This window comes from Lacerta agilis, chromosome 1 (assembly GCF_009819535.1).
Source record: "Lacerta agilis isolate rLacAgi1 chromosome 1, rLacAgi1.pri, whole genome shotgun sequence".
Taxonomy (NCBI): domain Eukaryota; kingdom Metazoa; phylum Chordata; class Lepidosauria; order Squamata; family Lacertidae; genus Lacerta; species Lacerta agilis.
In genome coordinates this window covers 15,083,965-15,110,787 of record NC_046312.1, presented here as the reverse complement: position 1 = coordinate 15,110,787, position 26,823 = coordinate 15,083,965, and the positions used below count along the sequence as shown (strand labels likewise).

Here is a 26,823-nt window from a genome sequence, read left to right as displayed (position 1 = left end):
CCTCCCGGCTTCGTGAGGAGAAGTTTGCCTCTTCCGCCAAAGCCGCGGCGGCGGCGGCGGGGAGGGGGAGGGGACGTGGAAGGTGCCGGGGAGGAGGGGGGGGAGGAAGAGCAACGTTGGCGCCACGTGACGCAGCGCAGCCAATGGAGGAGGGGCCCCGCCCCGCCCCGCCGTGGAGCGAGAGTTGCCGACTGAGGCCGCCTCCTCCCTCCCTCTCCTTTGCCGCCGCCGCTCCTGGGAGTCCGAGAAGGCGGGGTGGTGGGTTGGTTGGCTGGTTGGGGGGGGGAGGGAAGAGGGGGAGAAGCTTCCGCCGGGAGGGAGGCGAGGCAGGCCGGCTGGCCGGCCGGTGAAGTAGCAGCGGCAGCCCCGGGGAAGAAGAGGAGGAAGGGGGAGCCGCCGCCGCCACCACCACCACCGCCACCGTCCCCGCCGTGGGAGGCTGAGACTCTCCGGCCTGGCGGGCCCCCAGCCGCCCACCCAGCCGGCCATGCCGAATAAAAACAAGAAGGAGAAAGTGAGCCAGGTCAGGCCTGAAGAGGAGGCGAAGGCTGGAGGAGGTCCTGGGCGAGGAGCAGGCCCCGGGGGTGGCCGGGGAGGGCGTCGCAGGCGGGGTGCAGGCAGGCCTGCGGGGGAAGCCGGAGTTGGGGAGGTGGAGGGGGGAAGGGGGTTATGGGGGTCCGAGGGGGGCGCTGGTACTGGCTGGGCTTCGGGGAGCGTGGTCTGAAAAGCCACACACACACACACACAGAGGCAGGGGTTGAAAGGTGTACCTCCTGAGAGCGGCTGCTTCCCTGAAGATTTGTTAAAACACACGCGTCCCTGTGTACACACATATACATAAGACACGCGCCTTCCATTATTATCCCCTCACGCACGCGCGCCCCGCTCCATTATTTTAAGCGCAGGCTACCACACGGATCTCGAAAAGGGTAACAAAAGGGCAAGAGGCACGAGTTTGTACTTTGGAGGGGATAAATCGACAAAGAGTCTTGTGGCTATTTTTTTTAAGGTTTACTGTGGCGTGGGAGTTAAGTCTTTTAGTCCTAGTTGTTGCAGCAGGCTTAAGGCGGCTCAGCACCCCTTGCTTTAAGGTTGGTTTCTGGAGGTGTCTGGTGTTCCTTGCTAAAAAGTGGGTGGGTTTCTTTTGGAGGGGAGAGGGGAGTCTATAATGCCAAAGGCTGGCATGGCTAAGGCCAGTGGGAAATACACAACAGAGTTGATATGGTGCAATTGGTGTTGTTTGTTTATTTATATTTAAATTGGGGCATGTCCCAACAAACTTCCAGATGTGCTTGTCAGCTTTCTGGATTTGGCTCTGTCATGTATTTGCAAAAAAAGGCAATTAAAACAAATGTTAAGGTTTAACATGCCATCCTCCTGCTTGGGTAGGGAAACATATTAACGTCTTGACACAGACCTGATCTCTTTGAAGTGAGTGATGTTTAGGCATAAATCTTAAGTAATGCTGCAATCCTATCCACAGGTACTTGGGGGGTAAGTGCTGCTGCTTAATGAAAGGAATTTTGAATAAGCATACATAGGATCAGGCTGTGTGCTTGCCAGATGGAATGGTTCTGGTGGTCAGGAAACTATTGTACAAGCAAAAAATCCTTGCACAGGGCTTCCATTGACTGGGCACATTAAGTAAAACCTGTCCTTTGTCTCCTAATTGACAGGGTAACTGTGGCAGAAACCTGGCCTCTTTCAGACATTCCAAGAAGTCTTGTTTTAGTGCTAAAACTGTGATAAAAGTCTCCTCTTCCACTTAACAGGACCCTGTAGTGTTGAATTCCATGCAACATCTGCACATCTGTTCAGAATTTGTGTGCTTATTGCACTCTGTCTTATATCTTTTGTATCTCACTGTTACCCCAACAGACAAAAAAGGCTGTAGCACAGGCCAAATAAATCCCAATAAATTTAGGGACAGGACAAATCCAGGTGATGGCTGTTAACCTAGGTTCTAATTGTCAGGTGTGTTCTGAAGTGCTAGGGAGGGGAAGGTCTCAGATCTGGTTTACACTTTAGTCCTGCTGTCATAAACATACAAAGTTATGGGAGTGAAACTTGAACTTGCATGTCTTCTCTGTTGTACATAGTTTTCAGTTTGAACACATGCGGTCAAAGTGTAAAGTAGACCTCAGGATCATAGTACTGAAGGTGATGTCATGGATCACCTGTTGCATCTTTGCAACCATAGGATATACCGGTATTCCCTAAGCTTCTTCTGTACTAGCTGTGGCCATCCAGCCTCCTCATAATTCCCTAGGGGTAGAAATTGCTCAGACCGCAGTGTCTCTGTCCAGATTTCTAAACTGTTCTTAAAAATTAGAAAGCAGTGGTTGATTGCCATAATACTTTCTGCAGCTTTATTGCCCATCCCTGTTCCATCTCCTTTCTGACACCTTTCCTTGAAATTTCAAAACTATTGCATGTTTCCTTTTACTTGTGTTGGGAGTAGTTGATCTTGATTTGAAAACTGTGCTGCTTGCTGAGAGAGAGTAAATGGAAACCTAACATCTTCTCTTTTATAGTAAGCATGTGTTGCCATTTATTTTATTTCAGGAATTTTGTAACCGAAATTATACTGTTTCTATTTCTAAGTAGGGGAAACTTACATGTCTCTGTAAATTTCAGGAACCTCCGAAAGCAGGGAAAAGTGGGAAAAGTAGCAAAGATGTGCAAGATAATCTGGACATGGAGGTAAATGTTACAAATTTAAACTTTTTGCTTTTCCAGAAATGTTTACACTGATGTTTTATAAATTGCTTTGCTGATATTTGGCAGTGCTATTCAGTCCGTCTTGTGCTCACTAGCAACTTCTCAGTTAAAAACTAAAAAGTGAAGTGCCTTAGTGACCTTGTTTTAATGTGAAGTTCTCAAAGTGTGATGAAAAAATTGTTCCTCAGCGTTTTCTTTGTAGTTACAGGTGGGTAGCCGTGTTGGTCTGCCATAGTCAAAACAAAATCGAAAATTCTTTCTAGTAGCACCTTAGAGACCAACTGAGTTTGTTCCTGGTATGAGCTTTCGTGTGCATGCACACTTCTTCAGATACGAAGTTTTCTTTGTAGTTAAGAAATTCAGTTTTGACCTGTATGCCACCTTTAAGTTTAAAACTCTGCTGATGGGGCTTGTTCTATTTACCATGAACTTCTGCGTAACTAGGCAAACTGATGTTAGCTAACCCTGTCCCCCAATCTGAAATACAGGAATAATAGAGCTGGTTTACCTTACAGGAATGTTGTAAGAAATATTGAGATAATACACTTCAGGTGCTTTGAACATTTAGGAAAATTGCACTACAACGATTGAGGATCTATATTTTTGCCTTTTAGAAGTACAGTGGTACCTCTGGTTGTGAACGGGATCCGTTCCGGAGGCCTGTTCGCAACGTGAAAAGCCTGCAACCTGAAGCGCCATATCTGCGTGGTGCGATTTGATGCTTGTGCGCATGCACAAAGTGATTTAGCGCTACTGCGCATGCGCGAGTGGCGAAACCCGGAAGTAACCCTTTCCGGTACTTCCGGGTCACCGCGGGACATAACCTGAAAAAACATAACATGAAGCAAACTTAACATGAGGTATTACTGTATGGTGTTGTACCAGTTTTTAATAGAGTAGACCCATTGAAATTAAGTGACATGACTAACTTAGGTCCATTAATTCCAGTGGGTCTACCCTGAGTGGACGTTAGTTGGATACAATGCATAGACTCTTGGAAATGAATGTCTCATGTGACTCATGAAAGATTGCCAAATGTACTGTACCTTCTACAGATTTGTTCTTAAGGCTGCAATCATGTACGCATTTGCCTGTACGAAAGTTCCATTGGGTCTTATTTTTCATGAAAGTACAACTTTCTCATTTTATGTTTTTACATGATTTGGTTTGGCATTTCTGGGTGCTGACAAATGCTGATTTCAGCACTTGGAATGTGTTACTATTGTGGCATTTTTAGCATGGCCATCTGTCATGGATGCTTTAGTTGAGATTCCTGCATTGCCGGGGGTTGGACTAGATGATCCTTGGGATCCCTTCCAACTCTACAATTCTGTGATTCTATAAAAAGGCATAGGGAAGTAATATGTCTGTTACTGTTAACACATTCTTTAATGTTTTTGTCAAATCTTTAGCTGAAATACTTAAGCAATGTTTTTTAAGCATGATCACTTTTAAAAGTTTCCAAAGTGTGTCAAAAGTGTCTACCCTGTTACTGCAGCAGCCAGATAGTACTCAAAGGGTTTTGATGTAATGGTATGCGCTTAGCCTCATTGTACTTCCTGTATGCTGGTGGTGCAGCACCGGTGGGGCCCTGTTGCACCTAATTTTCAACATGACTTGCTAGTGCTGCATGCAAGCAGGCTTGCTGTTTGCCAGACGAGAATCAAATCAGTGGGACAGGATAGATACGGTGCCTGTGACTTTGTGCTAGAATACATGGCTGTTTCTGCCCACTTCCTCTGATGCATGTGGAGTCTAGCTTCTGCTCTGCATGTTGGAGGAAGTGTGTGATTTCTGTGGCAGCTAGACATGTGTTCATATGGTCCTTTGTGGCTCCCAGAGGAAAATCTGAGAGGAAAATCTCCTTCCCTCTTTATTTCACCAAAAATTATATGCCAGTTGATAATAAGGAAGCCTCTTTGCACTTTGCACAAATATAAAATAAAAAGTTAAAAACATTTGAAAGATTAATAAAACCAGAATGGAAAAAGATAAAACACGTGCCATTTCCACAGATAGCAGTGGTGGAGTGATTCTGCAAGTAAACTGGTGCTAAGTAGCTAATGCTTTATATACTAACAACTTGCGTTTGGACCAGTAGCAAATGGGCAACCAGTGCAGATCTCTTTAAGCAGAGGTGTTTCCCATCTAGACAGCTTCTCATTCCTGTCAACAGCTGGGCTGAAGCACTCTGCACAGTTTCTGGCTCAGGCACAAGGGAAGCCCCACATAGAGTGCATTGCAGTAATCCAGTCTTGAGAAGTTAACATTGCCTAAATTACTGCGGCCAAGCCCTTCTGGTCCAGAAATGAGCGTAGCTGTCACATAAGTGACAGCTGGTATAAGATTTGCGAAGAGAAGGAGCTGTAGATACAAACTATGTTGCTGGGGAAAGGAGGATGGAGAGAGAATGGAGAATTGACAGCGATGTGACTGAACATATGGGCCACATTTGCACAATCAGCCAGGATACGCATGTACGCATGAGCGGTATGCACCCACACATCCCCGCTTTGCTGCTGCTTTAGTCCTCACTTTGTGTAGGTGGTGAAGCAAACCAGGAAATGAAGTTAGCCTTGGTTTAAACTTGACTTCTGAATTCTGTCTCGTTTTTTATTTATTTTATTTTTACCGTTCACACAAAGGGAGAATCAATGTGGTGGAAAAGGAGCTGTCTGCATGTGCATACAGCATGTACCTTACATATCCAGTTTTAACAGCCCAGGACTTGATCATGCAAACAAAGCCATGGGGTGGCTAGCACCCACAGCAGATACTCTTTCATTGCTAAAACCACAAGGACTGTAACATGCAAGTGTTTCTGCACTTAAATTGTTACTGGCAGAATAATAGTGCATATTGGAATGTAAGACGATAGTGCAGGTACAATTAAATATTCCATTTTTTTAAAAAATGTCTGAATACATATTAATCTGTTTTGTGTACATGTACGTAAAAAGAAATCATTTATCAACATACTGGGAACCATTTTAGTCTCCAGTATGAGATTGTGTCTCGTTATATGAAAATATATAGTGAGTGCATATTCTGAAGCGCCATTAATGGCTAAAGGTGTGATGCAGAAAAAGTGCAAAAAATCCTTGCTAGGTGAATGTTCTGTGTGTTATACAATGCAGAGCTCTACCAGACTCTCCTGGCGCCATTTCTGATGGCTAGGGAACAAAAGGATACACAGAAACCATACACTTGGATGCTTCCCAGAAAATAAAATCAGCACTACAATCACATATGCTTACACGACGAAGCACAAGTAAATGGGCCAAAGGCTTAGTATGGAAGTTGGCTTCACTTAGCCTTCTTAACAGCAGCTATCTATTAGCTAGGTGGTAAATCTTATATCTGTTCAACTGGTTGTAATGTCTGCAGCGTGCAAAAAGCAAAGCTTACCGTATTTCAAAAGCAGAAATTGGGTGGTTTGACGTTTTCCCATGGCTCAATATTCCCTGGCTTAACCGCTCCACCTTTCCTCTCCCCTGTATCTGTCTCGAATATTTTGGGCTAATTTTATGTATAATCTTAAGCCTCTCTTTCTGGAAATGTTCTAGCATATGTTGTTTAGTTTCAAGTGCTTGTGAAAAATGCCAGATTGTGAAGACTAGAGAATCTCCTCTATTCAAAGAACAAGGAGAACACAAGTGGCAGCATCCCACAAATATTTTATTTATAGACACCTATATAAATCTTATAATTTTATTTGAATTCATGGTGGTACTTACTTTTATGTTATCTTCTCTGTAGATCTGAAAGCACTAGTAAAATGGGTAACATATTTCAAACATCTCATGCAACTTCTCTGAAGTCCAATTAAAAATGAATTCATGTTCAGGGTTGCAGCTGAACTTTTATATTCTGTTAGGCTGGAACTACATAAAGCAGGAGCTGCTTGGCTGATTCCAAAAGTAGAATATCAAAAAAGTGTGGTGTCGTTACACTGTTGAGTTTTTCTGGCACCGCAAGCAGCAACTAAGTAGAACAGGGTGGGAAACTCAGCAGTCTACTGATGGTACTGGACTTTACCATCTAGGAGAGGAGACAATGCAAAGCCACAGTTTGTTGTTGCAGGAGCTATATCTATTTCTGACCTCATCTTTTTAAAGTCATCTGCATCTATCTGTCTTGTTTACTTTAGTCCAAATACTGATGGTCACAATTGCATCATATCAGATGTAATTAGTTTAGAGTTGTCATTAAGTAGCCAGTAGTGGTTAAGAGCGGTGGACTCGTAATCTGGTGAACTGGGTTTGCGTCTCTGCTCCTCCACATGCAGCTGCTGGGTGACCTTGGGCTAGTCACACTTCTTTGAAGTCTCTCAGCCCCACTCACCTCACAGAGTGTTTGTTGTGGGGGAGGAAGGGAAAGGAGAATGTTAGCAGCTTTGAGACTCCTTCGGGCAGTGATAAAGCGGGATATCAAATCCAAACTCTTCTCCTCTTCTGTGCACCCGCAGACCCTGCTCACAACTGCCCAAAGAGCCTTTGTGGAGTGACTAATAAACGTTAGAGGTACACCTATTTACAATTCATTGAATATCCTTTTTTAAAAGACACTACGTTCCATGGATTCCCCCCACCCCTTCCTTGCCTGAGGGCAAAATATTAACTTGCATATTCCTTTGGGTCTACAGTACTGACAATATTAATTATGAGGGGGTGTTAGGCCCATGTGAAGTGGCTGCTCACTTGCTAACCACCAGATTTCTTGTTGAAAGATACATTTACAGAAATGGTAAAATATGCTGTCAGGCACTAAGACTTCAGTGATAGAATTGCATTTTCATCCAAGGATAGTGACTAGTTAAGCAAGCATAGCATTTCTATTCATGCTTCGTTTGTGTACATGGAGTTCCAGCTGTCAGGTACAGCTGATGGAGCCGCAAGAGTATTATTTATTTATTATTTTAAATTTACAACCCGCCCTTCCTCTCTGGAGACAACCCAGGGCAGCTTACAACAATAAAACTCCATAAAAACAATTTACAGCAACAGTATCAGCAATTGCAGGCAACGATATTCTTCACTGTACTGGTGAAACAGCATTGCCATATTTTTTCAGCACTGTGATCAAAAATTTGTTTGAAGCCATTGGAAGTGTAGAAAATTGGTCTTTTAACCATTTGGTTATCCCTACCATAGAAAAGTGTGACAACAGACCACTGTAGAAGGTAAAGTACACTAGTCATGAGAAAGAAAGTGTTTATTGGAAGAAAATACAAACATAGTTCAGAGAGTGCATCCATAGTCCACTCTGTCCTGAGGTTAAAGCAACTTTTTCTTCTTTAGGAAATACAGAAGTTCCATACTGTTTTGGGGGTGGGCAGGAGCAGCAATGAGGAAAGAGTCTGCTGGTGCAACTCCACTAGCTGTTAGGCCCCAACTCATAAGCTTTTATTCAAAGAAAAAATGCTAGTAGGCATTGAGTTTCAGTTATACACAGGGTACTTTGATGAGCGATATTCCGTCTTTAAATGAAGGTGAGAGCAAAGAGTGTTAAAAATAGATGCAAGCTTGTTATAAACAAAGTACTGCTTTTTGAAACCTGAAATGCTATGTGTACTTTACCTAATGCTATAATGCATATACAAAGTAAGTTCTCAATTCTAATTTAAAGGTTCAGGAAAGTCAGTGAACTAACCTCTAACAGCTGCTCTTTAAGCGTAGTTATTTCTTCAAAGTCCATGGATAGTAGATGTGCTGATCCTCATGGGTAATAAAGAGACATATTTAGCCACTTTGCCTCCCTTTCCTTTTGGAATGTGTATAACAGCATACAACAGTAAACAAAGCCATTAATCATAGAATTGTAGAGTTGGAAGGGACCCCGAGGGTCATTTAGACCCAATGCCCTGCAATGCGGGAATCTCAACTAGATCATACATGACAGATGGCCACCCAACCTCTGCTTAAAAGCTTCCAAGGAATGAGAGCCACCACCTCTCATGGGAGTCTGTTCTACTGTCAAAACAGCTCTTACAGTCATAAAGTTGTTCCTGATGTTTAATTGGAATCTTTTTACTTGTAACTTGAATCCATTGGTTGGGTGCTAACCTCCAGAGCAGGAGAAACTCCATTCTCCATGTGAGAGGCCTTTAGATACAGCCATACCTCATGTTGCGTACGTTCGGGTTACGCACCTCCGCAACCCGGAAGTCCTCCGCGGAGTGCAGAAACATTCTGCGCATTTCGCGCATGTGCAGAAGCGCAACAACCCGCGAACTTCCAGGTTTTTTCTTTCTTTTTTTGTTCGTTCGCGTTATGTACACCCGGGTTACGTAGCGCGGCCCGGAACGGTCTAAGGTGCCACTGGAAGGAATTTTTTGTTTGTTTGTTTGTTTTGACGGGGTACCAATGTATTTGAAGATGGCTACCATTTCTCCTCTCAGTCTCTTATTTACCAGGCTAAACATACCCAATTCCCTCACCCGTTCCTCATAAGGCTTGGTTTCCAGACCCTTGTTCCAGCTTGTCAATATTAAATTGAGGTGCCCTGAACTGGACACAGTACTCCAGATGTGTTCTGACCAAGGCAGAATAGAATGGTACTATTACTTCTCTTGACCTGGGCACTATGCTTCTGTTGATGCAGACTAGAATAGTGTTAGCTTTTTTTGCTGCTGCATCACACTCATGTTAAGCTTGTGGTCCACCAAGACCCATAGATCCTTTTCACATGTACTTCTGGCAATCCAGGTGTCCAATCAGATGTGCACTGTGGTTTATTTTTATGCTTTTGTGAAATAGACACACCAAGGGTGAGGCCAAAAATAGAGGCTTCATAAAGCTTGCCTAAAGTAAAGAACATTGGTATTTTCTCAAGGATGCTTCCTTTCTGGATCATGGATTGGGTGTAGCAAATTTTACAGCACTTGTTACCTTTTTAAGACTGTCTCTTGGCATTATGCACTTGTTCCTTTTAAGGTTTTCTAAAGTAGGTTTAAATATGTGGTGATAGCCAAAAAAAAGAAAACCCCTTTGGAGTAAGTGCTAATGGTATTAGAAGTAAAAACTATTGTTGACTGCATTATATTGTTGGACTGCTTTATATTGTTGGTCTGCTTCTGTTCAAGAAGTCTAAATTATTCTATATTTATTTATTTATTATTTATTTGGGGGGCAAAACAGGTTGCAAGCAAAAAATCCAGCAGCACCGTCGTACCTACAACACAGATAGCTAAAATCAAAACACCTCCTGTACAACCTGTAGTGAAGAAAGAAAAACGGCAGAGTTCCTCAAGATTTAATCTTGCCAATAACAGAGAACTCCAGAAGCTGCTAGCTTTAAAAGGTATTTACTATCTTTCTTTCATTAATCCTTGTCATAGAAGCAAGTTGGTAATGTAAGAGTGAGCAATATTTCTGCAACTGCAGACTTCAATTTGGATGGCTCATTTAGGCATGCACAACAGAGGTTCTGACCTTTTCCCCTCAAAGGTTGAGTCTTCAGAGCACTTCTCGAACTCGCCTGGTTTCCAAAGTGACTTGTCAAGCTGTGCATAAACTGCTGTTGAGAGAAGGTGGGGAGAAAAAGCTAGCGACTTTGTTGCACATCCAGCTCACCAGATGTCCTACAGGATTGTAGCTGTGGGGCACGAGCAGCAGATTACATTCCAAAATGCATGCGATAACATTGTGCAGTGGTGACGTCGGGGCAAAAATTAGCTGAGAACTTCAACTTGGAGTCTCACTCAGCAAGCATCTACTGTAGAACCAAGACTACATGAGCTTTGGTTTATTGTGGGGCCCTGGGCCATTTCAGAAAGCAAAGCAAATGGGCTTCTACTGCAGATGCTGGCAGTGATCTGGAGAACAGAGGACATTCACACTGTTGGCTATGAGTGCATGCCATTCCATAGGTGATGGTGGCAAATCTCCAGCTTTTAAAGAGCATTGGCATTCATATTTCCCAGTTCATGAGCAGCGTCCAATATGACTTTTAGTACTTCAACTTCTCACATACCACTTTTAGCCCACACTTTTTATGAAGCTTACAACTGTTCTGCCTGGGCATATTGGCACAATAAAAGGTTATCAAATTCACACCAGTTGAATTGTGAAGGTTTTCCCCTATAGGTCTTGATGACCCTCGAGGCCCCTTCCAACTCTGCAATTTTATGATTCTGTGATTGTGGTTTCGTGAGATGCTGTGTTAGAAAAAACTTGCCCTGCCAACACAGAACTGCAGTTTTCAGTTTTCCTTGGGAAGAGGGATTAATCCTTAAGCAAGTTTTGGAGATGATGCAGATTCAATTGTGGGTATTTCTAAAGTGTGGGTCACATACAAAGGGAGCTGGTTTACGTATTCTCTTTGGCATGAATCTATCACCGGCTTTTGTAGCTATTGCTGACCTGGATTTGAAACCAAAGTTTGAAGCTGACTTTAAATCCTAATTGAGAGAGAGCACTAGTCATTAGTGAGGTTGGTAAATGCAAATACTGGTGTAACATTAACTAAAGATAGGTTTAGTTAGGCTGTTCCTCCAAGGGGAGAGCATGTGATCCTGTGGCCTTGTGTAAAAAGCTTTGCTCCCATTTAGAAACACTGGCCTTTAAATATGGCACTTCATTTGATTTCATGTTTTTAATATTCTGTTGGGAGCCATTCAGAGTGGCTGGGGAAACCCAGCCAGATGGGTGGGGTATAAATAATAAATTATTATTATAATTATTGGACTTGAATTCAAGTATTGGCATATGTGTGTGTACTCAATATCAAAAAGTATCTCACAAGCTTCCTGCCAACCTAGCAGTTCCTGCCAACCTAGCAGTTCGAAAGCACGTCAAAGTGCAAGTAGATAAATAGGTACTGCTCTGGCGGGAAGGTAAACGGTGTTTCTGTGCGCTGCTCTGGTTTGCCAGAAGTGGCTTAGTCTTGCTGGCCACATGACCCGGAAGCTGTCTGCAGACAAACGTTGGCTCCCTCGGCCTATAGAGCAAGATGAGCACCGCAACCCCAGAGTCGTCCGCGACTGGACCTAACAGTCATGGGTACCTTTACCTTTATCTCACAAGCATATAAGTAACTAAAGCAAAGTAGCTGGATGTATCCATGCAGTTCTATGCAATTGTGTGCCTTCTCTTTCATCTATGGTAAATGGAGGTACCATACATTTGAAACATGCAAGTAGTGTTTGCAGTGAAACGTTTAATGTTAGGTTCAAGTTCTTCTTTATCCTGTATGATGACCAGTCAGTAACCTCACATTCCAATAATATTCTTTCTCCCTATACACTCTATTGCTATTTGCTTACTGCAACATCCTCTGGCTGTTAATGTGATGTTCATTATAGCTTTAAAAAATAGGAAGTTCTGCAGAACATCAAGTATTGTATATAACTTTGTTCTAAATAAGTTAAAATTGGAAACTATTTGTGTAATCTTGTTTGTGTCATTTTGCTAACAGAATTTGGATCTCTTTATATGGAGTATAGGCAATGGTTCTGAGGAAGTTCTTCCAAACATAATCCAAATCCATTTCTGTTGTTAACCAGTGCTGACACAAAGTAATGGGGTTGGATTCTGAGAATCACAGGTGAAAGGATGGTTGTGGGAGGGGACTTACCCATTCCCTGCTCCCTACACAAAACCTCTTGAGTGTTGGGGTCCACCCTGAACAACATGGTATGTGACATGGAGGGGAACTTGCCAAAATGATTCAGAGGCATCTTAAGGTTTATTCAGGGCTGGGGAGTCTAGGACCCCCCCCCCCCCACTTCAGACTCTGCCTAGATTTCACCCTGACGAGAGCAGCTATGCACCCTCAAGTGCTTTTGCCTGGCTGGAACTGTGTCCTTGAACTATGGTAATGCTGCTTGTTCACCTGAATGGGCAGTGAAGGTGTGTGTGAGAGAGAAAACCTTTAGACTTTTACATGACTGGAATGTAGCGTATTATGCAAAGGTAAGAGTCACTTCCATTGTTTTGCCCATTCTGACCCTGCCCATTTTTGCTTCTGGTTTTGTCAAATTGCTGGCATGTGGCTATTAGAAAGTTGCCCATGAGAGAAAGTGGCCTTCAGACTGAAAACAGTTCCCTGCCTCTGGGTTAATCGGCCTTAAACACCTCAGGTGTCTTGAAACAGGCATTTTAATGTTAATTACCTAGCTCTGAAATACCTGGGATTAAATGCAAATTTGGTGAAAATGAACTAAAACAAGTGGGTTTTGCTTTGTTTTATATATTGTAAGCACTTGTGCTCATTGGATTTTGTCTTGGACATAACTCAGTGAGCTGAAACTTAACTACTCATTTCATTATCCCTCCTGCAGATTGCGTTCCTCTTTATGGTACGACTGGGAAGTCTGAGGGTGAAGTCTGAGCCACACATAAGCTGTTGCTGGTTCCTTACTTGTGTATGACTAGCAGAAAGTATGTGGCGCTGCCCAGGAATCTGTAGAAACCAAAAACTACTGAGATTTTTAAATGGATAATGCAACTTGCTAGTTTCTAGGGCTGTGTCCACAAGCACTCAGCCCCACCCAGGGAGCACCTGCCCCTGCCCAGAATCAGTGCAGGGGGTTGGGCTAATGTTTAACTGGTTTTGTTTAACCCTATACTGTCAGGAAGGGGGGTGGGAAGGAGATATTGTGTCTCCTTTCTCGCCTTCCCAGATGCACTACAGAGAAACAAGTGATCTGTTGGAAACATGCTGGCAAAGCAGACCCCATCAGCCAGCAGGATTGCACCCTTGGCAGTCTGCTCCTGCACTGCTGATGTGCTGGGCCTGCTTATCATCTTCCTCCATAAACAAGAGTGAGAGACTGACTCCAGACACTGGCACAATATATGAGCATTTCTTCTCGGTGCTCCTCTAGCAGATTTTACCAAGTGATTTTTAGTTTGTTTCAATTAAGCACTTCAGGGTAACCAGTTGGTGCCTTGGGTGGCTGCCCTTCATGACATTGGATCAGTTAAAAGGAGAAACTTTGGTGTCTTGGTGTTGCTTGATTTTAAACGACTTCTTGATCGCTGTTAATATTAGAAAATGAGAGTGTGTGACACCTCATGGGTATAGCATTTGGTCCCAATGTTTAACCTGGCTTCATAGTGTAATAAGAATATTAAGACAAAATAAAAAATAAAAAAATTCCTTCCAGTAGCACTTTAGAGACCAACTAAGTTTGTTCTTGGTATGCACACGAAAGCTTATACCAAGAACAAACTTATTTGGTCTCTTAAGGTGCTACTGGAAGGAATTTTTATTATGGCAGACCAACACGGCTACCTACCTGTAATAAGAATATTAAGGTATTTTATATATATAATAAATGTTCATAAGTGTGCCAAGCAAACAAGGCTACATGTGTGACGCACCACAGGAAAACAGCCCTGAAACCATTTTGACTCCCAGCTGACCAAATATTTCTTTGTCTCAGGAACAAAGGGTGGGGGGTTGCCCCTCCAGCTACTCAGCAGCCCTCTGCCTGGGTGATAATCTCTGGCATTCTGGTTCCTGAGTGCCAGACAGGTAGCCATTCCAGAAATAACAAAAGGGTGTGATTAACTTGGCTGGGAAACAGGGAAATGTAAAAACAAAATAAAATAAAAAATTCCTTCCAGTAGCACCATGCACACGAAAGCTCATACCAAGAACAAACTTAGTTGGTCTCTAAGGTGCTACTGGAAGGAATTTTTTATTTTATTTTGTTTTGACTATGGCAGACCAACACGGCTACCTACCTGTAAAAGGGAAATGTAAATATATCTTTTGTTTCACTTGATGGGTGTTGGGTGGAGGGCAAGAGGAGGCAAGGGACAGGGTCCAGGATGCTCACATTACTGCCACCAGACCTCCCCTTTCATGATGTAACCATGATGTATGGGGGGGGGGGCTTGGGCTACACCCCTTCTGTGATGTATGTGTGAGGTTTCTGGGGGTAGGCCTGGACTCCAGGAAGGATTTTTGAAATGTCTATGTAGGGGCTTGCACGCATGGCTCTGGGTCCCTCCCCTGCTCTCCTGTGTGTGAGGGGAGTCACCCTGTTGCAACAGCGATAATAAAGACTGCTTCTCAATCTTCTCTGGTTGGCCTCTGTTAATTAGGGAGGTTTTTAATGTTGGAGGTATTTGTGTTGTAATATTTTGTTGAAAGCTGCCCAGAGTGGTGGGGGCAACCCAGTTAGATGGGAGGCATAAATAAATAAATAGGATTATAGGAAACTTTATATAGAGTCAGGCATTGTTTTATATACACAGATTGGCAACATTTATCCAGAATTCCAGGCAAAGGTTATTTAGTTGTTGTGCTTTATTTTGTAAAAAAAAAAATTACCCTGCTTGATTGTAAAAAAAAAACCCACTTCAAAGTGGTTTACAAAACAATAAAATAAGGAAATCATGAAAAATTCACAACCGTACTTTAAAACATGCAGAAGTTAAAATACTAAAATAGATTAAAATTACTTCTACTTTCTAAACATCTGGATAGGCTTGACTAAACCAAGAACGTTGTGGGTTGAACCCAAAACCTTCTGCATACAAAACACTGAGCTATGCCAAACTATACCAGTCACCCAGTAGCACCATAGAATTTATTGACATCCATAGACCTCACCTTTGCACGTTAGCACAATTCTGAAATATGTATAAAGCTTTATTTCTGTGTAGTCCTCTGTACTCCAGCTGTAGAAAATGGTAGTAATAGAAGTAAAGAATATATTAATGACTTAAACTGGGTCTAAGGCAGGGGTCAGCAACCTAAGGCTCATGGGCTGGAAGCGGCCCGCGGAGGTCGTTTGACCAGCCCACGAACTGCCCCAGAACTGAGCTGCCCAATCACACGCTGCGCTAAACCGGCACCGGAAATTGCATCTGCGCAGGCGCTGGAAATTGCGGACACACACGTTCATGCGCATGCACGATCCAGCCCATGGACGGATCTCCACGGGACCGATCTGGCCCAGGCAAGATAAACCTTGCTGACCCCTGGTCTAAGGCCTCTAGCCTATGCCCACTTGTATGGGAATCAGCCCTATTGAACTCAGTCATTGTTAATTCTGAGTAGACACACATAGGATTGCACTGAAAATAGATTTTCCTAAGTACTTACCCTGGGAAGCAACCCCACAAAGTACTTCACCAACCCAGGTTGTGAAATAACATACCAGAACTACCACTACTTATCTGCAATTTTCCAACCAGAATAAAGGTCTTGTGAGTAACTCCTACATTGTCAGAGCTGCTTCTTTAATATAATTTTAAGGAAATCTGATATTTAGAGGAGCGCTCAACTTTTAATAGATATAATCTTATATGTAGTCAAAAGGCTTTACAATGTCTGTCTTGCACTTTTTAAATTTCAGCTCACTATTATTTTCATAGTTTGTATTGATTGCCCTTTTTGAATTCAGGACTTTGAAAATGGATACATCTTTCATAGAGATCTGTGTCAAGGTAGGCATCCACTAACAAGCTGCCAGTTGTGTCTCATGGGCATAAGAGCTTCTGTTGATAATGGCCTTTATTTTAGCCTTTGCAAGTACAGTGGTACCTCGGGTTAAGTACTTAATTTGTTCTGGAGGTCCGTTCTTAACCTGAAGCACCACTTTAGCTAATGGGGCCTCCCGCTGCGCCGGCAGAGCACAATTTCTGTTCCTATCCTGAAGCAAAGTTCTTAACCTGAAGCGTAATTTCTGGGTTAGCGGAATTTGTAACCTGAAGCGTATGTAACCCGAGGTACCACTGTATATGCTCAGCATAGAGCAGACTTCTGTGGTGTTTTTTGACTAGAATAGATGCATGTGACATGCGACTGACTGCTTAACTCCTTTTTGCTGGAGAGTCTGCAGTGCATGGTTATCAGCCGTCTCTTGAGTTCAGTCGAAAGAATTTTTGAAGAGAGGTGACAACAAAACGGATTTGTGTTTCCAGAGTGGAGTATATTTATAAAGCTATCAGTGTGCATGAGGCTTTGAGGTTTCTAAAATAACCAACGGAATGCTAATATCTGGGACAAAATCTAAAACTGGAACTATTTTCCATGAAACTTACAATTTGAAACTAAAATTCTTCAGTATGCGGAATGGGTTTGGTCAGTCCCCCCCCCCCCTTTTTAAATCCAGCTAGCTGTATAATTGCATGACTTTGAAGACTGCTGATATTCTGGCAGTTTCTGCTTAGCTTTTCTTTAAAACCCGCAGGCAATGTGCATCTTCCTTAAATGTCAGAAATGGTTTATACACTTCAGAATTCTGGAAGACGTGCTGAAATTTAGTTTGAAAGATGGCTTCCTGGAAAGAATCTTCACCTTGCCATAGTTTCCTTCTCTTTCAAATAAGAACACAGAACAAAGTTTGAGTGAAATTATTGTGCCTTGCTGTCATTCCAGCAAACCTGTTCCCTGGTTCTTATGTTACATTAAACCATAGTTAGTTAAAAACAAACTACAGTATGGTTTAACACAGGCTTCCTCAACCTCAGCCCTCCAGATGTTTTGAGACTGTTAATTCCCAGCATCCCTGACCACTGGTCCTACTAGCTAGGGATCATGGGAGTTGTAGGCCAAAAACGTTTGGAGGGCCAAGGTTGAGGAATCCTGGTTTAACATGAAAGTGCAGCATGTTGGTGCACACTTGTGAAAAGCTTTCACTTCACTCCTCCCACAAGCCAGAGTCTGACTTGTTCTGACACTAAGCTCAGCCTCATGGCTTCTTTCTCTTCATTATCCAATGTATATTAAACAGAGAGAATAAATTAATCTGTATTGGTATTCCAAGACAATTTTTTCAAGGTTTTGTATGTGAGTTCTGATTAAAAGGTTTGTATGCAGCACTCTTTGAGTGTACCAGCATGAGCCTTTTTGCATGCATTTGAATGTTGTCACCCAGTTTTGTAAGTCACATCCAGTCCTATGCAACTTTTGAAGCCCTTGCTTGAACTTTTAATGGACTGCAGTTGAGGGAGACAGGAAATCATAGGACCAATATGGACTATGTCATTCTTCTCTGGGATGGGGCAGATAAATCCCCAGTGCCTTTATTTTAGTCAAAATATTTCTAACCCTCCTTTCTGCCCCATAGGGACTCCCAAGGCAGCTAACATAACAAAACTGGGAAACATACTTTTAAAAACGTTTTGATAAGATTTGTGTCTAAGAAAACCAGGTAAAATACTCCAAGCAAAGGGGGATAGCCATTTTGCTACCTGACAGACCAAAGGCACCCTGAAATAATGCAGTACTTGCTTGACATTTTAAACACTTACCAGTAGATGAAGAGGGCCAATCCATAACTGATAACACACTCTCTGCAAAGCTTCCTCATGACTATTTAAGCAGGAAGAATAATGTATGTATCTTTTAAGTGTACTTTTAGTATGGACACGTTTCTAGTGAGAATGAAGTGTCTGGGCACAGAACCTTTCCACATCCCTTTTTATAAAGTTCCCTGCATTCCAAGACTTACCGGTAGTTTTCATGCTTTCCATTCAGTGCAGCTAGCTGTTTGGCTGCAGCGCCCTTAATTTTCAGCCGTAGTAATCTTACAAATTTTCATGCTTCAAAAAGCGATGCTGCTCATTCATGTTTACTCAGCAGTAAGCCCATTGTGCTCAGTGGGGCTTACTCCCAGGAAAATGTGCAGGATTGCAGCCTAAGAGTACTGAAATCATTATTGGAGAGGACATAGTACTCTACAGGTCTGATCATTTCTCAAAATAATACATATGAAATAATGATGCTGTTTCTGAAACATTTCTTTTAATGATTATAAGGGCCATTCTCCACAAAGGAAAAACATGTTTTAATTATAATTTAATTTACTATTTAGATATAGAAGGAAATAACAATAGTACCATCTCCCTTTGCCATTTTACATGACAATCACTCCAGATCTGCTTATTTATATATACATGCATTATTATACACATAACCATGGTTTGCATGTCACATTGTAACCAACACATAATATATATTGAACTCAGTTTATTTTGAGTTTGTGGGTGCCAGGCACCACCAATCCTTGGATCCAGCAAGTGTTAAACTATAAGCTAGACTAGCTTCCTGTTGAGGTGATCGCCTGGGTGATCAGCCATTAAGAGAACAAAAGAGATGGGGCTCTGTGCCAGATGCCAAAACGTGGTGCCCGTCCTTCAACTGAGATAGACAAAGGCAGAGTTTAGAGCAAAGTTTGCTGTGATGTGAGCTAGAAGCAAAAGCAGCAAGCAGAGGGTCGGCGAGCAGTGTTTGATTTCTGTTTGAATCCAAGGCTGTGGCTAGGGGAGAAGCAAGACTCTTTTGAGGTGTTGATGCTGTGAACCCCTCCTCCATTGTACGCTTAGGTTGCATATGTGTGTAAATAAACCGTATATCATTACGACACCACAGTCTGCTTTGCCTCATTCTGAAAGGAAACACGAACCCTGGATAAGTGCATGGAACCCCTGGAATCTTGCGTCACTCAGAGATTGGGCTAGATTGCAACAACATGAATGTGCTGAAATAATTTATTTATTTCTGCCCTGCCCATCTGGCTGGGTTTCCCCAGCCACTCCGGGTAGCTCCCAACAGAATAATAAAAACACAATAAAAGATCAAACAGGGCTGCTTTCAAATGTCTTCTAAAAGTCAGATAGTTGTTTTATTTCCTTGACATCTTATGGGAGGGCGTTCCACAGGGTGGGTGCCACTACTGAGAAGGCCCTCTGCCTGGTTCCCTCTGATGTGGGAATCACTAGTGCATTCCACTCCTGGCATGGCAGGAAGGAAATAAGTCATAGACTGGCTTGCTATGTGCAAGGAATATAACAAGAAACCAGTCTGTGGCTTGTTTCCTCCCCAGCAAAGCAGGATGGTAGAAACAAAGTACCTGCAAATTCAGTAGCATACATTTCCGAAGGTGCACACTGTGACCCCCACCTTCTTGAGCCCTAAGGAGACAGAAAAAGGAGACAGGGTGTACTAGCCTAGTGTGTTTCCGACAAACACACTAGGCTAGTACACCCAAAGCCAAGGGTCCCCAAACTAAGGCCCGTGGGCCTGATGTGACCCAATTGCCTTCTAATGGTGGCCCGCAGACGGTCCAGGAATCAGCGTGTTTTTGCATGAGTAGAATGTATCCTTTTATTTAAAATGCATCTCTGGGTTATTTGTGGGGCATAGGAATTCGTTCATATTTTTTTCCCCAAAATATAGTCCGGCCCCCCACAAGGTCTGAAGGACAGTGGACCGGCCCCCTGCTGAAAAAGTTTGCTGACCCCTGCCCAAAGCTAATGCTTTCCCTGAGAGGTCTAGACAAGTTACAGACTGGGATATAATGTGTCAGTGCACTGTCATCTGTTGAAAGAAGAAAGCAATTCCTAAAGTGTATCGCAATTTATTGATTTCTCAGTAAACTGTGTATAGGATTGCAGCTGCAGTGCAAATGCAGTCTCCCTTGAACAGCCATCAAAAGTCATGTAGATGTACGTATATATAACTGAAAAAGCTTATATGCCATAAGTACAAAAAAATCTAAGCAGTTGGGATATTTCCTTACCCCCATCTCTGGTGGCAAAATGAGTTGTTTATACTTGGAATTTCTCATGTTAATAAACTGGCTAGTCTGGCAAGATTGTCCTAACATACCAGGAGAAGCACTTTCCCTCTTTCTAAAGCATGCAAAATTCATTTAAAGAAAAAGTTGTGGATTTCAACCTGTGTGCTCCCCTGAAGTATTTATTATAACTTGCGTTTCTGTGACCTCTTCCTGAACTTCATCTCTATTCAGTCTTTAACTTGGAAGCAATAATTTGAAATTAGTTGCTTCCTTTCTTTGACCTAATTGAACATCTTTACCAGCACACTTCATTTATATTTACATAGGCTGCTCATTATGCAAAGGCTTGCCCCATTGTTAGGCCAAATTTCTGCACATTGACCCAACATATAATAGCTCTTCAGGCCAATTGTTAACAATGCTTGTGTCCTTAGGGGAAGTGGAGCTATTTTAATAATCATTCCCTGTCCCAAGAAAACAGTTTTTTAAAAAAGATTTTTGTTCAATTCCTATTCTTCTGAGTTTTCTAGCCTTCTTGCAGGAGTCAAGAATGTATGTGCTCCACACAAATCAAAGCGGGAAAGAGGAATGCATGTGGCCCAGGCAGTCAAATTCTGAGTCAAGAACCTGTGCAAATTATGCAAATTGAGGAAATGTTCATTGCATTATTGTGGCTTTGGTCACAGAGAGAGGCAAGAAGGTCTGCAGAGTAGGACAACCAGCCCATTAGAAATCCTATTCACCTTCTCATTGCCTTCTGAAATCTTAGCAGGTGGCATGCCCACAATTTCAAGTATACCTTCATTGCCATATGGTCTATAATCTGTGGCCTTTTAAATGTGGTGGGGTTGTTTTTGTTTGTTACTATGTGATGCATTTTTGTGTTTTATATTGTAAATCACCCTGTGATCCCTGGATGAAGGACAGTATAGAAATCTAATAAATAAATATAAAAAAATTTTTTAACGAGAGCTACGATTCTAAATGAGCTAAATTCTGTGCTCTTCTAGAATTGTTCCCCATACATTGCACTTGCAAAGTTTGCGTGAAGCTGTACCCTAACATTCTGGCATACATTTTGGTTTCATTGAAATTACCAAAATTGCCAAGCCGTTGTAATAACTTCAGTAATTCTTCCAAGACAATAATGCCCACTCACATCACAAAGAACTCATAACCCACCTACTTTCAGCAGCCAGAAACATCATAACCTGCCACTGGAGAGACCTGTCAGGAATAAGCATGGACCAATGGTACCAAGTAGTATGGGAAACAGCCTTACTAGAAAAATTAACCAATAAGCTGAAACTAACACGGGGACAAATAGAAGATGCCTTCACCCCAGTATGGCTCCCCTTTATCACATACACAGCCCAACAAAACAACGGCAATAATCCACCAGTGGCATACAAATCAATATGGCTAACCTGATCCAAAACATCCACCCACCCCACCCCACCCACACATGAAAACAAAGTTCACCAGAGCCAATCACAAACAAGCAACCACACCCTAGACCAGTGGTGTCCAAACCTTTTTCAAAGACGGTCAGGTTTGATGACGTGAAGGGCTGTGAGGGCCGACCAAAGGGCTAACCAAAGTTGTTAACTGTTGCTGAGCTTTCTTTAGGATTGGAGCTGTTGAGGTTTTTTAGGATTTCACCCCAGAAATAAATTGCCACAGAGGCCGGATTAAACCGACCGGCGGGCCGGATTAGGCCCCCCCGAAATGGACTTTGGACATGCCTGCCCTAGACCGACCCCAACCTCTCTCACCACCAAAGGAACACAAGCAAATAGTGAAGAGAACCTGCACAAACAACGCTGACACAAAACCCCACACATACATTAAGTAAAATAAAAACATCCCCCCCTTTCCCTAATGTAACACTAATGTCTCAACAAATGAAACTTGCCTGTAGAAAATGGAAAAAGGAGACATTGCACATACTTTTTGTAAACCAAGAAACCTTTAATAAAAATACAAAAAAGTACATCATTTTAAATCAGGAGTGCCAATAAAAATGTTTTGTGTGGATTTGTTGTATTTTAAAAAGCAAAGACATCACCTTGCTGACAAAGGTCCGTATAGTTAAAGCGATGGTTTTCCCAGTAGTAATGTACGGAAGTGAGAGCTGGACCATAAAGAAGGCTGATCGCCGAAGAATTGATGCTTTTGAATTATGGTGCTGGAGGAGACTCTTGAGAGTCCCATGGACTGCAAAAAGATCAAACTTATCCATCTTAAAGAAATCAGCCCTGAGTGCTCACTAGAAGGACAGATCCTGAAGTTGAGGCTCCAGTACTTTGGCCACCTCATGAGAAGAGAAGACTCCCTAGAAAAGACCCTGATGTTGGGAAAGATGGATGGCACAAGGAGAAGGGGACAACAGAGGATGAGATGGTTGGACAGTGTTCTCGAAGCTACTAACATGAGTTTGGCCAAACTGCAAGAGGCAGTGAAGGATAGGCGTGTCTGGCGTGCTCTGGTCCATGGGGTCACGAAGAGTCGGACACGACTGAACAACAGAAATTTTATCCTCTGCCGAGTGTGTGTGTGTGTCTGTGTGTGTAAAATTGTAAATTTCTTTGAGTGGTTGGCAAATAGGTGATACATAAATCCAATAAATTAAATAAATAACAACAAATGTAAGCAGTATATTTCTTCTCTGCTCTTAACAGTCCTTAGAATAGGGTTTCCCAAATTTGGGTCTCCAGCTGTTTTTGGACCACAACTCCCATCCTCCCTAGCTAGCAGGACTAGTGGTCAGGGGTGATGGGAATTGTAGTCCAAAAACAGCTGGTGACCCAAGTTTGGGAAACCCTGCTTTAGGGCAAGGATGGTAAAAGGCTAGGCACAAATCTGGTCTGGCCCTTAAAATGTCGATTTGGGAGCCTAGAAATAAATACATTTTCTACCTTATTTCTACCATAGGTCTCAGTCTGAAAACAAGCAGCCATCAACCTTTTCTGTGGGTTCATGTCCTTTCGGATATACATCTAGACTGAAACTTCATATGGTTCAAATTTTTAAAAGGGAGTTTTACCAAATGTGGCTTTATTATTGTAACCTGTGGCATTTTATCAGTTTTATTGGGCCTTTGTATGTTTCTGGTGTGGCGTAGTACTTGGTTTTTAAAAGGTTTTTATGGAGTGCTACTGATTTCTATTGTTTTGATTACGTGGCATATATTTATTTGTATTGGGAAAAATTATGGATGGCTATCCCTGTGGATTTTTGTAACTGAAATTGCTTGATATTAATAGTTAGTCGTGTCCTATGCGCTCAAGAGTTGGACCTCAATATTGCAATAAATTGCTCTGCTTTGTGGATAATTTTAAGATGATAAATAACTTGTCAAATACTCATTCTTACAGATAACCAGATACAGTGTTTTTTATATAAATAAAGTTACATCTGCCACATTCCCCACCCCCAGGCATTTCTGGATTTTTTCAAGCCCTCTCTACTTTCATTTCTTTTTTGCAGCCATAACTTTTGCAGTAAATCTCATGATTCTAAAATGCTGCTTTTCTTACTCAGATTGTTTATAACAACCATCCAAACATGTTACGGTTGATACCTGCTCATCTTGTCACATATGCGTCAGTTCCTGTTTCCCACTATACAGTACTTTGATTTAAGAAGATTTTGGAAGTTGTTTTCCAATTGTAAACTTGGAACACTTGAAAAAAGAACAGGCTTCACAGGGCTGTAAAAAAAAAAAAACCAACAACCACAGTGTAGTTATTTAAGCTATCTTTAGAAACAGAACTTCTAGATCTGCACATAGAGCTGACTAATTTTCTCATGGGTCTTAATAAAATAAGCAGATCTGGCAATCTTTGAGTTTTTGAACTAGGAAAACTCATCATTAGGAATATGAATCTTAAGTATCGGGCTAACCTTATATAACTTGAAAGGAAGGAAGGAAAAATTCCAGCCTCTCCACTCTTCTGGCATCAAAGCCCCCGCTTTCTAGAGTATGGCAGTTCAATAAATATGAAGGTAGTTGGTACACAGAGGTCAGAAATGATCTGTTAAACAACAAGTGATACTCAGCTTAAAGAGGTAAAATGTCCCACTTTGAGCACAGATTTCAGATTTCCTTAGGCCATGGGTGGGGGACCTCTAACCAAAGGACAATCTTGGCTCACCAAGGGGTGCTGTTTGGCCCTCTACCGTTTCCCCAAAACACTATCCACCTACCAACCAGTTGATGCCACTTTGATGGGCAGGTGATACCAGCTAATGGATGGCATGGGGTTCAGTTCTTATATTGGCTGCATGTACCAGTTCCTAAGAGGAAACTGACGCACACACAGTCAAAACAGCAGGATTTAACCCCTGCTCATCAGTTAAATCCTGCTCAGACTCCTGCAGAGAACAGGATTGAATCCTGTGCTCATCAGCTGTAAATTTTAAGCACTGTGCCTCCGATTGCCGCTTACTGGGGAGAGCAGGAAAGCTGTTGCCTTCGTTCCCCATTTGTGGACTTCTCAGAAGCATCTGCTTGGCTCTGGAAAACAGGATGGTGTTTTATTTGACTATTTATATCCTGCCTTTCAACAAGTTATCAGGGCAGCTTATCAGTATGCTGGACTGGACTGATCCAGCAGGGCACTTACATTAGCTTGGGAAGTGCAGTGCTCAAGAAAAGATGTGGGGAAATATCTCTGCACTTTTAACCCACTGCAGCTGAATCGCTGCATGGGATCATACGTATTTGTACCCTTCCTATCTTTCCACGAACTTCAGCGTACATAGTTCAGTGGATGCCTGGGGAATGGGACACACTGCTGCTGCCTCCCCCACTCCCCAAAGTATTTCATGGGCGAAGGGCTTCCTCATGGTCAGTGGAATGCATGCAGAAAAGCTGTATGATAATGCAGCGTTTCTACTCTGAGCAAGTTCAGTAATAGTATTCCTTTTTATGGAATTTTGGAATGGAGGAAACCTCCATGTATGCATTATAATTAACACAGATGAGAGTCATATCCACCATCAGAGGAGTGTCCTTCTGAGCATTCATTCCATTAATTATATTTCTATGCCACTTTTCACTCTCACGAGTCAGAAAGTGGCTTGCCTGGTGGTCAGCAGAGAGTCCCATTCTCCTCACATCCCCCTATGTGTCAGTATAGTTAACCGCGTATTTCTGATTGCAGTATTGCTATTAGAGCAGTAGCATGTACATTGTCATTATAATGGTTATTCCAACACTGGTGTTTAGGGTTAGCGTGTATTTAACCAGATAAATACGTATTGATCATACATTCAGCCAAAGAATGTCTATTCATGCTACTGCTATGGGTGGCTGGATGCAAGCTCTCAACAAATCCTTGCGACCTTTTCAGGAACTTGAGTAAAAATAAAATAAATAAATAAAAATGCTTGCCTCTTAACCAAGCCAAGAGTGTTCCTAGTCCAGTAAGTACTGTGATCCCAGCTGTGATCAAACCAGCTGCCCAGGGAACTTCCCAAGCAAAGAAAAATGGCGATAGCCACCCACTTGCATGCCCCGTGTATCTGGTATCCAGGTGAGATACTGCCTCTGAATATGGGGGATGTCTTTGGCTGTGGTAGTTTAGAGATAATTCTAATTTTCATTAACTTGTCTTGGCCTCTGGATTAGGTGGCTGTAAACAGAACATTATCACAACTTTAGATAGCAGTAATAAATTATTTTTGTTAATGTGTAGTACCGGTACTTTTTGTCAGTCCGCAGCTAACTACTAATTTTATTGAATGGCCCCAAGTTTTAGTGTCAGGGAAAAGAGATCCATATTCCCCATCCCCCCTACACATTCAGCTTTAACAGTCCTTCCTCCCTCAAACTTAAATGGTAATTTAAGTGTAGTATAATGGTTAGCATGTTAGATAGACTAAGACCTGGGCAACCAGGGTTCAAATCCCCACTCAGCCACGAAGCTCACTTGGGCCAGTCATTCACTCTCAGACTAACCTACCTCTCAGGGTTATTGTGAGGTAAAGATGGGGAGGAAGAGAACTGTATGCCACCTTGAGCTCCTTAGAAGAAAGGTGGGAAATAAATGTCATACATAAATAACCTCACAACAATTTAGCCTCTTTTTTGTAGGGGAGGTGTTTATTTTTGTTGCACTGCACATTTTACAAGTTTTAAGTTGATTCCTGCAGAGAAGGATGACAGGAAGGGATGTTTCAAATTATACTATATATTCATATTAAGTTGCTAGTTGCAGTTTTCACATTTGTTAGTCACTATAATTAACAATGTAGTCCAAATCTTTCTGCGTTAGGCTGAACAGAGCTACTCAAAACATCTCAAAATATAGAATGCCAATGTTGTGCTATTTTATGCTGTTGTCACAGCAAACGAATGTGCCAACACAGACATGTATATATAGTAGTGGATATATATTTTTACTATCTTTCCTAAAATGTTAAGAGCAAGTTGTAGACTTCACCTTTTAAAATACATTTTGCATTACTTGGCTTTTGTTTGTTCAGTCTGTCATTCCAGACAAGTGTCAAATTTGTGTGAATGTGTGTTTTAGCTCTAGCTTCATAAAGGGTAAGCAAATTGAGGAGTCTTCTATTTAGATTCCAGACACTAACAGTCAAATTAAAATACA

At 42.2% G+C, this 26,823-nt stretch overlaps 1 protein-coding gene across 6 annotated transcripts in view; it reads left to right on the top strand.

Moving 5' to 3' along the window:
• Nucleotides 1-396: 396 nt before the first annotated feature.
• Nucleotides 397-26,823, top strand: part of PPP2R5C (protein phosphatase 2 regulatory subunit B'gamma) — a 75,397-nt gene continuing 48,970 nt past the window's right edge. For 4 of the 6 annotated variants that reach the window (XM_033139579.1, XM_033139604.1, XM_033139589.1 and 1 more), the window contains exons 1-3: nt 397-523; nt 2,638-2,703; nt 9,861-10,023. In XM_033139579.1, the coding sequence (XP_032995470.1) occupies nt 488-523; nt 2,638-2,703; nt 9,861-10,023 (265 nt within the window). In that variant the 5' untranslated portion in view covers nt 397-487. The remainder of the gene's footprint in view (nt 524-2,637; nt 2,704-9,860; nt 10,024-26,823) is intronic. The other 2 variants (XM_033139570.1, XM_033139624.1) reach the window with 2 other exon arrangements.